The sequence below is a fragment of the Diabrotica undecimpunctata genome, chromosome 3, assembly GCF_040954645.1.
Source record: "Diabrotica undecimpunctata isolate CICGRU chromosome 3, icDiaUnde3, whole genome shotgun sequence".
NCBI lineage: Eukaryota > Metazoa > Arthropoda > Insecta > Coleoptera > Chrysomelidae > Diabrotica > Diabrotica undecimpunctata.
In genome coordinates this window covers 115376996-115393557 of record NC_092805.1, presented here as the reverse complement: position 1 = coordinate 115393557, position 16562 = coordinate 115376996, and the positions used below count along the sequence as shown (strand labels likewise).

The following is a 16562-nucleotide window of genomic DNA, read 5'->3' as shown; positions in this document are numbered from 1 at the left end:
TCACAAATATCAACTTTGATTATAAATGGAACGAAAACGATTTCAAATTATTATTAGATTTATATATAAATTACAAATGCAAACTTGGTACTTTAAAACACTGGAAATACCAGAGTACTGTGGCTAAAAATAGCCCAATATTTAAATGATAATGGTGTCTCAAAGTAACCCCCAATAATTGTTTAAATCGTAGGAGTGTGCTTGAAAGTAATTACAAGATTTTTGTAGATATTCAAAATAAAACGGGCGAGTTTGTTGTTGAATATGAATATTTATATTTTATTATAATGTACACAATTGTAGGTAGAGGCCGTAAATAAATTTTAATTGCGAGAAGGAAATTCATGCAATTTTTTGAAAAAAAAAAAATAATAACTGAAAGAAGAAATAATACAATTTAAGCAAAAAATAATCTAATTGACAAATAAAAAATATTTAAATTAGGCCAAAAAGTTCCATTTTCACTGCTGTAAATTTTTGTGTTTTTAATGTGTGGAATTTTAGCAATAAATACTATAATAAATAGTGTTGGAACACTTAACCTGACTTGAAAATCAAAATAAAACGACCAACTAAACTAAAATGAAAATGTTTGCTAGTACCGCTTAATGCGCAGGTCAATCCAAACGGTAATAGATTTTGACATGACATTCTTTATAAATCACCTACTTTTATTAACACATTTTTGTAATTAGCATTTCACTTTTGTTCTCAAGGATCTCTTGTTCATTTTCAGTGTTTTAAACATTTTTAAGTGATTATATATGTACATTTACATTTTAACGTGTTTATTTTAAAGGTATCGGAGATGATCGGCTGTGATGCTACCGATTGTGAGATCGAATGGTTCCATTTCGAATGCGTCGGAATCATGGTTCCGCCCAAAGGACAATGGTTTTGTCCTGATTGCAGAAAGAAGAAAGCGAGAAGGGAGTTAATGGCTAACATGAAAAATAATTAAATTAATAAAAACAAACTTGGTGTTTAGTGACTAAAAGTGCGAAAAGATATGTGACGTGCTTCGCGGTTTTGGACACTTATTGAATTTTGACTATTATAGGTATTAATATTCTCTCATTGATTTGTTTAGATGAACGGTATTGGCAGTTCAAATGCTGAAAGTATTCATAAAAAAGATAATTTATGTCCACAAGTACAAAAAATACTAATAATGCCAATAATATTTATTGTATGTCATTTAAATTTGTCTCAAGCTGGAATATTTTTGTTAATATAATATAGATCTGGATCATTTATATTGTTCTTTTAATTCAGTATTTACATTTAATATTAGTGGCTGTAATATGAAGCAATGGTGATATATATTTGTAAATATATGATAAATGGTAAAATCTATGCGTTTGGGAATTAATTAAAAAACTGACTGCATTGAAAATTTGATCTATTACATATTAATTTCAACAAACCCTATGATTTTTTTTAACATGAGAAATTGCTGTTGTTTGGCATGGTATAATTTTTTTCCCACAAGTGGTTTGAATATTAACAAAATCGTTTGTAACTTAAGTGCATAATTTAGATAATCCTACCACTTTGGTCTTCTGTACATACCATCAACCTTTTGATACCAAACAAAATGGTACCATGGAATTATACTATCTATTCGATGCAAACTTCCATTTTTTTGTAGTCATTTGTATATTCTTAGCATATGGTTTTGATATTAATGTTATGTTCGATATTAAATCTAAAAGTAAACTGGACTATTTTTTCATTGTTTTTAAATATTAAAGCATATGATTTATTTTAATGGAACTACTTATCGAATTAGGATAAAATATGAGATAAAAGCTTCATTAACTCACGGTAGGCCAGGCAATAAAACAGTAAAAAGCCTAAAACCTACCAAATTTTTGCAGTGGAATGGATCTCAATTAAACTTATATTCAATTTGTAAGAGTGTCAAGAAATTTTGTGAACAAAAATGATGATGCGGAAATGAAAATTGCATTATTGACCAAGGAAAATGCATTTTCCAAAGTGCATTTCGAAGTGATTAAAAATAATAAATTTGTAATTCGGAAGTAATTGGCGGAAATGAGTTTAATATTACTACTCGGGGGGGTTTTTGGGGTCACTGAACACGAATATCATGACGGCGATGGTCTCCGAGATACCTAGTGCATCTGGAACCGTCTCCTGGTGTTTTGTGGAAATTCGATACAAAATAAGTGCATATTCGTTATTAGTGAAGGTGATATTCTCCGATACCCCTGGTGCCCAGAACGTGCATCGTCTACTTGAGTTTTGTGAAAATTCGATACAAAATCAGTGCAACTCGTTATTCGGGTGTTTTGGGATCGCTGTTCGCCTCAGACACCATCGCCGACATAATATTGAGGCCCGACCTCAAAAATCCCTGAGTAATGAGTTTGTACTGATTTTGTATCGAATTTTAAAAAAATCGGTTGCCTGTAAAGTCGGTTTTACGGGCGAAGATTTTACGTGACAACGTCTTTTTCTCGGTAGAATATTTATTGATATGAATATTATTAAATTGCACAATAGGAACAAGGAATTGAATGAAAATAAGAATTGCACACATTTTAACTATAGAAATATATTTTGTTTACTAAAACATTGTACATGTAAACTTAAACTTAACTAATTTCCAACGCGCCTAATTCTCTAGTGCTGCGCGCGCAGCGGACCGATCATGTTTGAGTGGGAGAGAGACGCAAGGCATTCGCCGGTCCGGCGGGCCTCTCTCTCGTTCGGTGACTCATCGTAACAGACGTGAGCGGGCGTTACACTTTTTCATGAGTGACTCCGAGCCACAACCTAATTTAAGACGTTGTCACGTCAAAAACTCCAGATGAGGCCCATCGGAGAACATCGCCGTTCTAATATTAATGCTCAGTGACCCAAAAAATCCCCGAGTAGTTATATTGAACTCATTTCCGTCAATTATTGCCGATTTAAAAATTTATCATTTTTTATCACCTCGAAATGCACTTTGGAAAATGCATTTTCCTTGTTCAATAATGCAATTTTTATTTCCACATCATCATTTTTCTTCACAAAATTTCCTAACACTCGTACGAATCGAATGCAAAAATTTTTATTGAGATCCATCCTTCTGCAAAAATTTGCTAGGTTTATTGCTTCATTGCTTCCCTTATAGGTAGAGATTCTATCTAATAATATCTACCATACGTTGATATTGACATACACGACGGTGTAAAAAATAGGCTCTATATTTCCCGGTAACTGATCAACGTTCTGAAACCATTTTCCTGTTGCATGTTTTACATTTAATATGTTATCGTATAGACTCACTCTCATTGCTGAAAAAAATGGAGTGCAAATGGAAGGATGGTTCTCGGGAAAACTAAACAAATAGTAATAATTGTCAAGTAAGCATTCAAGCCAAAATTAAGGGCGAACCTATTATCTTAAATATTTTATTAAATTCAGGCAATATTCAAAATAATTGTTACATTATTTTTAAAATATCTTAAGCCATTTAGGCCAGCGTCCTATTTATAGATTACTGAAAATGTTAATTTTTTTTAATACTTCAAATTTGTTTAAATTTAAAGAAAAAATTTCCATAGATTAGGCTGTAGTAACCTTAATTACAATTTTTGTTGTATTATATTTCCAGTATCCTTTCAATAAAAAACTATAAACATGGGACAAATTTGCTGACTTCATTTAGATTTACACATTTAATAATAAAAGTTACATATGGGTCCTTTTTTATCGTTTACTGGATTATTCTTGTTAAGTAATGTTTATCGCTTTATTAGCTTTCCAACCGGTCTCTTTTCCTGCATTCTAGCATTCAATGCTCTTTTTGGTAGCCTATCATTCTTATCACATGTCCGGCCCATTGCAATCTTTGTATTCTAATGAAGTCTGACAGTTGTGCTTCCTTATTAAGTTGATAAAGCTCGTTGTTGTATCGACTTCTGAAGATTCTGTTTTCCCTCACAGGTCCTAGTATTCTTCTCAGTACTTTCCTTTTGAATGTGTCGAGTTTGCTTTTGGATGTTTTTTTTTTCAGGGCCCATGCTTCACTGCCATAGCATGCTATTGGTCGAATTTAGGTTTTATAGATTCTCATCTTTTTGTTTCGGTGGACATTTTTAGACCGAAATATATGGGAGAGGGCAAAATAAGCTCTGTTTGCCAGCGTTATTCTCTTCCGTATTTCTCCATCTTCTGATCCGTCGGCATATATTTCTACTCCCAGGTATGTAAACTTTCCAACCGTTTCAATGTCATCTTCATGTATAATGTTTTGTGGGACTATATTTCTTCTCGTCTGTATCATTATTTTTGTTTTTTCTGTGTTAATTTCCAGCCCTAGCCTTTTTGTTTGCGTTTTGAACTCTGCGTATGTTTCCTGTGCTCCTGTTGATGTTCTACTCATAATATTAATAATAACTGTTCGATTGGTTAGTAGGTTTCCTCGTCCAGTTTGCATTTGCCTAACCGGATACTCCAGTGCCAGGTTAAACAAAGTTGGAGCCAGTCCATCTCCCTGCTTTAGTCTCTACGAAATTTTGAAAAAGTCTGTCCGGTGGTTTTGTATTCGTACACATGCCTGAGTTTCATCCATTGTGGCTTTAATGAGTCCAATTAGCTTGTGTGGTATTGCCAATTCAGCCAATATAGTGTAGAGTTTGTTCCTTTTAACTGAGTCGTATGCCTGTTTGAAGTTTAAACTTGAACTTGAAATTATAAACTACATTCATGAAAAAATCTCTCCACTCGACACTATTACTTAGCATTATCAAAATGTGCAGCATTTCAGTATTCAGTTGAATGTGAATCTGTACACAGTCGTATTCTTTTTAATTTTAAATTTATTTATTCTAATTTGCATAAAAAGGAATATATTTTATCATATTTGGGAGAAATTATTTCGAGGTAACTAATATTTTAACGACTATTATTTTAGATAATAAATACAATACACTGAACAATTTGTACGTAGAAAGCTTATTCAATGGGTTACAAATTTTGGGTTCTTTGTGGAAGTAGCGGATACTATTATAATTTTGACGTTTATACTGGCAAAACGATCGCTAAATATGATCGCGACCTTAGGATAAAGAGTAGTACGTAATATGATTGCATTTCTGAACTTGCAAGCCACTGGGTATTTTTAAAAAATTTATTTACCAACATCGATTTATTATTTCATTTACAAAAATGTGGATATCGAGCAACAGGAACCTATCGGGAAAGTAGATTAGTGAAGTATTCTATACAAGACACAAAAATTCTTGGTAAAGATGTTCGTGTATTATATGATTTTGCGATTTGATGTCTCTTCTTGTTCGTCGACTTCTTGGAGATCTTTCGATCTGTTTAATTCTGAAGCTGCCTCTGGTTAATTTCTTGGGAGGTAGATTGCCAACTATCCCTCCATCTTTTAGGTGGTCTTCCGGAAGGTCTTGAACCGGGCGAGTTGTTTTCTAGGGCAATTTTGATGTAAATGGAGAAATACTTTTTGTAAAATGGAACTACAATGAGTGTGTTACTATAGCATCTAATTTTGATAATACAGAACCTCTCGCATAAGCTAGTAGATGGAATTACAAACTCAAAGGGAAACATTTATTTCTTAACCGTAAGTGAATAATACAGTTATAGGAGGCATGATTCAACAAATGGGTTGTTGGAAAATATGTCATTAAAATCAGAGCTAAGAAGTAATCTTGCCCAATATTCACGACTGATTGATGTGGCATTAGTAAATTCATGGCTTCTCTAAAAACGAGTCAATAACTCAAATGTTACCTTATTAGATTTTCGTCGATCTGCAACAGTTCCGGACTGATCCAGTTGTATAAAAGGACATAAAATTCGATCGGAAAGAATATTTCGTCGAGAAATTTAAAGAGCACATATGATGTCAAGGAGAAAAGTCAATCAAACTACTAACATATTGTGGAAAATATACTGTAAAATTGTGTGAAAATTGTTTCACACAATACCATAAAACGAACTTATTTTTATTAGATGCAAATAATGTTAATTCTGATAACTGTTCTTAACATAATATATAACAATTTCATGAATATGTTCCATATTTAGAACAATATTACTAATAATTATTTATAAATAAAATTTTGAAATTTAAAAAAAAAAAGATGGTGCAGTAGGCAGTACAGTAGACTAGCGCGAAACTTCATACTATGTTTTCTATATTTTTAAAATTTAAAAAATATTTTTAAAATTAAAGAAAGTAATTTTATTATTTATTTATTATTTTTGTTTTAAACAAATTATATTAAAATAATTCAGACAGACGTGTGAAATTCAGACGGAATTTAAATTAACAATCAGATATAAATAATTATCATATGATAGTAACTTTAATTATATAAACTAAATATGATGTTTAAAAATATTAATTGTATTTATATGAAATTATTTTAAAACGAGAAGTGTCGTAAAAATTTAAACAGATGATTCAATATTGTTATTAATTAAATGACATTTATGACTTTTAAATTTTGTCAATCTTTACGAATGGAATCTTTTATTGACAGATATTCTTTTAATTTTTTACTTCTCATTTAATGTCTATACTTTGTTAGTTATTTTTCATGTAGTTTTTAATTTCAACATGCTTAGAATAAATATATGATGACTAGAATCGAATTGATCGGGAGTAGTGAATCGATGTGAAAAACCGCTATTTCGTGACGCTACAAGTGACGCCTTCTCGTGGCGCTAGTTTCGTGACGCTCGCCTCGGCATTTTACAATACCTCAGTAATAAAACGCCAGTATAAAAGCTTCGCTTCAAAAATTTGGGTGTTAATGAGTTAAGGTACTAAAAATAAACACACATATCCCCGATAGCACATGCTACCAAACAACATTGCTATTTACATGGGTTAAGCCTAATTTTAATATTAACGCACTAACATAATCTTGTTATAATAAATATATCATTAAGCACCACACTTAAATATACTGTTTATTTAACTCGTAGTATTACCTGTGGTACGTATTTTATTTAGATTGAGTTAACGTTAGGGCTTTTTTTAAATCGTCCAAGTTTTTACCTGAATGGGGAATCTAAATAAAGGCTTTTTATTACTGTTTGGGCGCCCCTCAATATATTTTTTTGTGAACTATAAAGCTTATATTAATACATTTTTGGGAATCAGGACTAAGGTGTCTGTTCATTGTTCTTATATGTCAGTGACAGAGTCATTAAAATGACGGACATACACCTAGTTTTCTCAATTGAATATTGATCTGGAAGGATGTTCCCATACACATTGTTAGTTTGGTGAGTAGTTCATTTTTTGGGTACTTCCTTGGGCTAGCATATTTTCCACTCTTTGCGCTTAATGTGATCTGGGATTATAATTTTTTCAATTTCGTTCCGCAATGGCTGAACGATAAAATTATGTGAATAAATCATACCAGTCATTCTTCGCTTAATTAAAATCAGAGTTGTAGTACGATGACAGTGCGGTATACCATCCAAAACATCACTAATATTCCTTAACAGGGAACAACTTCTCTGACAATAGAGGATAGTAGTTCTGCTTTACTTGGACCTCTGTATATTTTATCCATCGACTATCACTCCCATTAACTCCTGGTTTGTAGGAAAAACCTTCCCCTGTAGGAAAAAAATTTATCAAATTATCTCTACGAGTCTGTTAATGAAGTTAGGCGTATATCTTACACCACTGATGTCAATCTGGTTCGACCAGATACCGGCGTTGGCGCTAGTTTTCCAGTTTTCTGGAAAAGGTGAATTATGCGTCTTGAAGTCCTTGCCATGTTGAGATAATGTACGAATTTTTTTTATGACCGAATTTTTTTTTGCTGTATATTGCTGTTATTTTTTAAAGATAATAGAAATTTAAATTATTACCTAAAATAAATATATTATTTACCAAAAATGATGACCTTAAATTGAGCTAGGTACAAATTAAAAAGCGGAACTGAGACTTTTTGAGGTATTTATAGTATTTAAATAACAATAATCTTGTCCTCGGTTTTAATTTGATTAGATATAAGAATATCATGAAGAGTTCGTTCTCATGTGTCTACATATTTCTAGATCTGTTGTAGTTCTTACATATTTTAAGATAGGTTGTAATGATGTGATCCGTTGAAAACTCTAAAGAAATGTAGAAAAATATTTAATAAGTGGTTCAAGTTAACGCCCCATTAGTTTACCTTAGAATGTACGATGAGATGGTTTGTGAAATCGGCCATAAACCTTTTGAAATTAGAAATATTTTTTGTATTTTTGGACTACTTATCTTGTATGTGCTGGTTTGAATTGCCAAGATTAACGATTTTTGTGATAGATTGTTTACGCTTCCATTACTTTTGATAATTATTAATAATGTATTCTCTATTGTCCATTTTTATGGATGATGTTTTATTCTACACATTGATTAACCATAAAAACGCGTATTTTTATTCATATTATTTAAAATCATCGGGTATGTAATTTCTGGATGAATTTCTTTACATTGTTAATTTATTTAAATCTTCATTATGTTAGACCACTGTTATTTCAGTATTATAAAAGTGAAAATCAAATAATACCAATATTCAAGCATCAGTTCACACTTACATTGAGAAGTAAATATGTCAAAAAAGACTTAACTGAAGAATTAAAAATGTTTTATAGAGGTATTAATGTTTTTATAATAAAGATAATGAATAGACTTCTTTATTTATATAATATAGACTTTGGAAAATTGTTCTCTTACCTGTGCTGTCCTAATTTGTGACTATGACCATGCCAATCTGCTCTTTTAAGTTCTTTAGGTGAGTAAGTTTTCTGATTTTACCTCAATTGTTTCCTTTTACGTTTAGTTTATCCTGCGTTTTCGTTAATAGGTCCAAATATCTTCCTTAGGACTTTTCTTTCGAAGATTTTCAGCTTTTTCTGTCGTTTGAATATTTTTTTCTAGTCTGGTATCTTTTGCCTCTGTTTTTAATTGTGAATATATTTCTGCAGCCCCTTCTGTTCTGTGAGACATAATGCTGATGTCATCGACATAGGAGGTAAGCTATATTGTTTTATTTTTAGTCTTATTACATATTCGAGAGTCAGGTGGAATAGTATCGATGCCAGCCTGCCTTCTTGCTTTAATCCTTTGACTATTGAAAAGTTCTCAGTGAGCTCATTTTGTACTGACAGTTGCTGTTGACGGGTTCATTGTTGCTTTTACTAGTCTGATGTATTTTTTTTTTGATGTTCTTCTTTTTAGCATTCTATCGTCCATTTTTCGACATAGGTCTCTCCCAACTCCTTCCATTGATCTCTATCCAGGGCAACATACTTCCAATTTGTTTCGGTTATTCTTTTTATGTCGTCTTCCTCATCTGTGGTCTTTTGGTCGTCTACCTTTGTAAGGTCTCCAATGTTGTATTATGGCGTTCCAACGTTGGTCTTTTGTCTAGCAGTATGACCTGCGAAGCTCCATTTTAGTGGAGGATTTGGGGAATGTTAAAGCTATCTTTGATATAACTTGTGTCTATTAATTGAGTCGTAGGCCTGTTTGAAATCTATGTATATGTTGTGGACGTCAATGTATTCCCATTATACATGGGAATGTTTTCCATTCCCCCAATGTAAAAACTTTGTACGTTATGCACAAGAGGTTTTGCCGCGATAATTTTCGCATTTCAATTTATCCCCTTTTTTTATAGATTGGGCATATAATCCCGGTTTTACAGTCGGTAGGGATCTTTTCATCATTCTAAATCTTATTCATGTGCGTATCCATTTCTTTTACTAGGTGTTCGCTACATAATTTACATAGCTTAGAGGGGACGTTGTCAATACCTGGAACTTTATTATTGTTTTGTGTTCGTATTGCTTTTTTTACCTCTTCCATCGTCTTAGGTTCTATATTTTCGGTATCTCCCTCAATGTGATGCGTGTCCATATGCTCTTGATTTTCTTGCGTCCCTAAAAGAGTTTTCTAAACGTTTTCTACAGAGAACATTGGTTTTCTAAATTGATTTTATTTCTTTTGGATCACTGGTTATTTGCCCTTCTTGGTTTCCCCGTAGATTTGTTCTGGGTTTGTATCCTTTTTTTGAATTGCGTAGATATGTATACGCCTTTCTTATATTACTGCTTTAAAGATTTTCTTCCATTTTCTTTATATTACTGTTTTCGTATTTTCTTTTCTCTATTCGGCATATTTTATTGATCCTCTGTCTTGCATCTTTGTAGCTTGCTTTTCTTTCTCTGGTTCTTCTTTCCATTTATTTCTTGTGTTTTTTGTTTCTTTTCTGTGTGATCTTTTTACACTCGTCATTGAACCATTTTTTTGTTTTTTTTTGCCCATGAGATCTTTCTTGCTGCGTCAGTTACTTTTGTTTTAGTCTGACTGACGTCAGTTACGATTTCTTCTCAATGTTCTTCGATGCCTAGGCTGCCTGTATTTGTCAGTGTTTGTGTTGTTTCTGTCTCATAGTTCTGTTTGATACCTTGTTGTCACAATTTTTTGATATCTAGTTGTTCTGTTTTTTGTCCCTGTAGTCCATCCTGTTTCTCTGAATTCTGCATCTGCTTTTTATTTGTACTAGGAGATGGTCAGATCCGCAGCACGCTCTTCTTCGGCTCTTCGCATCTTGTATGCTTGTTGCGGCCCTTTTGTGTATCAAGACATGATCAATTTGGTTGGCGGTTCCACCAGCCATAATCCATGTCGCGGTGTGGGAAAGAAGTTGAGCCTACAGCAACATATAATAGTCTATATGTTGTTTATTACAATAACAAGTCAACAATTACACAAATCAAAACTGATAAGTATTACTATTGTGTACGAAATTTTGCTTAAAACTAGATACGTACGTCATAATAAAATATTAATACAGATTTTAAACTTAAAATTATGAGACTGTTAAACCAAATCATGCGAAATACAAATATGTAGAACTTTTTGCCTGATTAAACTAAAATAGTAATTGATAATTATTTAAAAACAAATACTACTTTCTCGCAATTAATCAACTGATCTTTGTTTATAAAATCCCTTTTGTTTCAAGTCGAAATCGTTAAAATAAAAGTAATACAGCAATAGGTAAGTGTAGCCTTTTGCGAGCGGCATTCTGTACTGGTACATTGTTTTTGGCGTTTGTATATCGTAGTCTTTAGAATGCATGTAGAATTTTTTATTTCTAACGTTTTGTTTGCAACTGCGGGTATGTGATAACGGTAATAACTAACTGTCTTTCGCTAACTGAGCTCTAGCCCTTGTCGGTTGATGCGAACTGGTATTGGAATTTTATGTGCCTATGCTATGTGGTTATATTCTTCGAATATAATTTGTTGGTTCTCTTGGATAATGGTTGATCTTTTGCAGTGACCAAGGTAGTATTTACACTTCGTTTTGTTGTTCCAATGTAAAACTGAACCCAAATCCTAGTGGGCATTTGATAGCCATGGACCTTTGACCGATCTTAGATTTTATTTTATCGTCTTCGTTGGTTTGAAGATTGACGACGAAATATTCTGCCAAGATTTTGCCCATTTCATCCTTCACATGTTAAATATATCGTAAGGAAGCCTTGGTCATGATATCACGGTTAACTCTTTTGAACGTATTAAATTCTGGTTGCATGATTCGTGAATATATTTATGACTCCAATATTTTATTCAGTATGATTATTCGAGTTGTTATTCCAGTAATGATCCGTTATACTTTAGTAATCTGTATAAATTTTTTCCGTTGGTTTTTCATTCGACTAAAACGTCAAATTCAACCATAATTAATTCTTATACTTTACTGGCGTGATCTGGAAAATAATTCTAGACCACGTCTATAAACCCCGAAAACATCGTACCATTGCATTGTGGACATTTTCTATAATCAATGGCCGTCTGCTCAGTTCAATGGCCAGCAGGTAGAAAAATATGAAGGAGGTGTTCCTCATGTCACTTTTTCAATCATTGAAACTTTTCAACCATTGTCACTTCATATGACTTGTCTGCACTGCATTCAGTATATTATCATTCAACCAGAAATTTTTTCGCATCATTGCAAGTTTTCTGGATGGCTATTGAACACTACTATGAGCAAGAAAAGCTTGAAAACACTTGTAGATTGTAGATTTCAAAGGGGTTTCTTGGGCTCGTACATCTTTCCGTACAACGGCCTGTTGATTTTTTATGTATTTTACAGAAATGATATCTGACCTATGTCAGCGAGAACATCCATGATCGAATTCAATTTTCTGAACCTGCAAGAGTATGCAAGAGTATAACCCTTCTGCTTGCCTTTGGTCTGAAATATTTTCCTAGTGGGCTACATATACTTAGTTCCTTTCTCATTTTGGGACGTCTTCATTTATGTGGTTTTTTGATATACTGCAGAATGGTTGTGCTCAAATAAAAGGATTGTTGTTTCCAACTTTAGCACGAACATCAACAATCTTGTTACCTGCAATACCTTTATTCCCTGACATCCATAACAAAGTTAATATGTTTTGCTTCGCCAGTTGCTTAAGAGACTGTTTTTTTGTTCAGATCTGTTCAGACTCAAAAATGATATTCTTATCCCATTCATAGTTGGGGATTGGGAACTCTTTGTCATGCTAAGAGGTTATATAATTTATGTCGTTTGTTTGTTTATTTGTGCATTGATGAACACCACTTCACTAGGTTTAAGCAGCTTAAATACTCGATAATAATGCCCACTGAGGTCCTAAAGCAAAGTGAAGAAATGTTTCGTGAAATTTAAATTATTACCAAAGTTTATCTGCAACTTGACAAAATATTGTAATAAGACAAAACCGTGTAACACGACAAAATTAGGGCCAATATTAATTCCAGGAAGCAAATTCATCTAAGAAGTTGTTACCATAACTTTGAGTCTCATCAATGTTATCCTGGATGATACGGTGCTTGTTAGATTTTTTTAATTGATTCTGGCACGAAACATCACAAATCCAAGAAAATCTGTCGACTTCCAGAACTGCAACAGGTATATAAGTTCATGCCGACGTTCATAAAGCCAAAGACGACCATCACAATAGTTTAGACGGAACATAGACTCATCTGTGAAACGTCCAGGTCTCCATTGCTGAAATTACTAATTAAAATGAGTTTTTGCACACTGCGATCGCCATCATGTTTTGTGTGTCAAAAGACGCTTTCGTACAGGTTTTGTGGTTTTTAAATGGGACGTCATTAATCTTCTCCTTCAGATCATTGACGCTTGACACATAGACACTTCTAGAGGTAACACTAGTTGCAAAAGTATATGTATATATGTATATATATATATATATATATATATATATATATATATATACATACATAAATATTATGTATTGGAGGTTTTACCTTCACTAATTACCAGTCGCACAAAACTCAAGGATCGATCTTTTGTTCCATTTAGATTTCTTTAAATTAAAAATCTGTGAAATATACATTATAAGTAGTCTTAACAAAACCATGCAATTATCTTTTATACTATTCTCCTAGTATATACAAGTATATTTACAATAAAAGCGTACACCGGAAAAGGAAATACTCTATCAATAAAATTTACCCCATGAGAATATATGAATGGACGCTATTAGAAATATGTCGTTTCGAGTAAATGGCCAAATAGTATGACTTTTTTTATTAAGGATTTAGCTTAAAATGTATATAGTTTGAAAAATTGTACCTGTATATAGTAAATTAAAGTTAAGAGGTATTTTTTAATTCCAAACAGTTGGATATATCAATATTTTGAAATATTTCACTGATTTCACATTAAAAATACTTTGTTTATACAAAACTACTTAAGTTATGTGATTATAATTTGATTATTGTGAAATAGTGCTTAGATTTAAGTAGTTTTTCTGTTTTGTAAGACTGTCAATTATTTAATCCCGGATCACTTTAATCTACTTGTCTTGTCTATTATTTCTGTATACCAAAATAATAAATTATACAGGTTGTAACAAAAGATAGATCAGAAATTAAACCTCATTCTGCGGTGAAACATAGATTGATTGAATCTAACTTACCTTACTATAAATTTGCACAAAAACCAAGTTACAACTATTTGAAGTTATGAAATAAAAATCTTTTTTTGTAATACCCAAAATGGACACAGCATTATGGTAAAAGCATCTTTCAAAAATCTACATATATATATATATATATATATATATATATATATATATATATATATATATATATATATATATATATATATATATATATATATATATATATATATATATACAGGGTGGTCCTTAAGTAATTGTACAAACAGAAACCGTAGATTCTGCACTTTAAAATATTACGATTTAAGCCAACTTGCTTTAATAAAATGTTGATATTAAGAAAGATACAGGGTGTTAAAATGGAAATTTAAAATTTTATTTTTCGCTATAACTTTTACGTTTGTAAATATTTTTGGACAAAAATTTACAGTTGGATGCTTTTGAGTAGGATAAATTATAATTTTATACTTACTTTAATGTAACTAATAGAGGGCGCCACCTATGCTACATGTGTGGCATAAATTTACGCTTAACTTTTTTGTTCTTTAAGTTAGCTCTATTTGTGTTAAAAAACATTAAAGAGACATTATTTTTACAAAGAAAAGGTATACTTGTTAGTAACCTGAAAATTTAACCGTTTTCGAGATAAATGCATTTTATAAGTCAGCTGCACAATAATTCTTAATTTGATATTTGTGCGGTAAAGCACTAAATACCTGTAGATAAGCATAATTCATAGTTTATTCTTATTAAAACAACTCAAAGATGATAATGTAACATCACAAAATGCTTTGTTATATGTGCTAAATGTCTTATTGGAGAAAAGATATTTCATCTTCTTCTTTAGGTGCCGTGTCCATACTCAGACGTTGGCCGTCATCATGTTTACAATTTCCCTTTGCTATCGCTTCCTAAGTTTCTATAATGGCGTTGTATTACTTATTCTCTATTCTAAAATGCTAAAAACCCAAAATATGTGGTTTATGCAAGATGGTACACAACCACATTCTAGAGAGAAGGCTGTTAGAACATACTTAAAAACAACTTTTCTGAACGTTGGATTGGTCGTGGTAGTCATATTCCTTGGCAATGTGGTGAGATATTGATATAATTATTTAATTCATAAAAAATCCAAAAAGAATACTTATTGTTCATTACGTAAATTTTTTACTCATTTTTATTAGGACAAATAGAAACTATAGCACAGGTATTGAATAACACATATGTGTCCTGTTTCATAATACTTTTGCAACAAATCTAACCTGAAAGACTCAGCATTTTTACAAAAACATGATTGTTGTCCTAATAAAAGATATTGTTATAAATATAGTAAACACACAGGCAATTTAGTTCAGCATAACATTAGTTCTTTAGTAAATCATAATAGTCCATTTGTTCGAGATGTAATTATAGTTACTCGTAAGCTGTAACGTAATCATATAAATAAGTAATCTCATCGATATATTCATCCATTATACATTATAGCCACCACGTAGCCCCGAATTTAATCCGCTTGATTTTGGTGTATGGGTCGCGTTAAAACAACGTGTCTATAAGAATCCCATAAACATTCGCAACCAACTATGGGAAGAAATAAATACTGCAGCAGTTTCTTTAGAACCAATGATGCTATTTAATATGAGACGATCTTTTATGGAATATATTGACAAATGAATTAAAGAAAATGGTGAACATATCGAACACTTACTTTGATAAAAAGTTATGTTATTTAGTTTAACTATTTCTTAATTTGGTTTGTAAACAAAATGTTTAGATTATGACTTTATTTTACATAAAACGTAAAATGTTTGATGTAAAATCCTATTATTCTGTTATTTTGTCAAATCCTATTATTAATTATTCTGCTGATATATTTATTTTATTTAATATTTCGTGAACTATTAACTTTAGTTAAAGGTATTTTATACCAAAATTCAGAAGTATTAATGTTTTTGTCTATTTTTTCTTCGTTGCCTGTAGTAATTGCCTTAGATCAGAATTATGCAGCTGATTTTTAAAATGCGATTATCTCGAAAACTGTTGAGTTTTAAAGTTATTAACAGGTATACCTTTTTTTTGTTAAAATAATGTATCTTTAATATTTTTTATCCCAAATATAGGTAACTTAAAGAGCAAAAAAGTTAAGTGCAAATTTATACCACATATGTGGCATAAGTGGCGCCCTCTATAAGATACATCAAAGTGTGCATCAAATTATAATTTCTCATATTTAAAAGTACCCAGTTGTAAATTTTTATACATAAATGTTTACAAACATGAAAGTTATAGCGAAAAATAAAATTTAAATTTTGCATTTTAACACCCTGTATCTTTCTTAATGTCAACATTTTATTAAAGCAATTTGGCTTTAATCGTAATATTTTAAAGTGTAGAATCTACTGTTTCTTTTTGTACAATTACTTAAGGACCACCCTGTATATATATATATATATATATATATATATATATATTGTAGGCCCCTGGCTTCTAAAAACCTAAAAACTTGGTTATTTCCCTCCATCCAAGTCTTGCTTTATTGCTTCCAACCACTTCTTCTTTGGACGTCCTCTTTTTTCCCAT

At 31.6% G+C, this 16562-nt stretch overlaps 1 protein-coding gene across 2 annotated transcripts in view; it reads left to right on the top strand.

Annotated features, from left to right (window-relative positions):
* MESR4 (misexpression suppressor of ras 4) overlaps positions 1–8686 on the top strand; it is a 47934-nt gene extending 39248 nt beyond the window's left edge. For both annotated transcript variants that reach the window (XM_072526683.1, XM_072526684.1), the window contains one exon: positions 800–8686. In XM_072526683.1, coding sequence (XP_072382784.1) covers positions 800–961 — 162 coding nt within the window. In that variant the 3' untranslated portion in view covers positions 962–8686. The remainder of the gene's footprint in view (positions 1–799) is intronic.
* The last annotated feature ends 7876 nt before the right edge of the window (positions 8687–16562 follow it).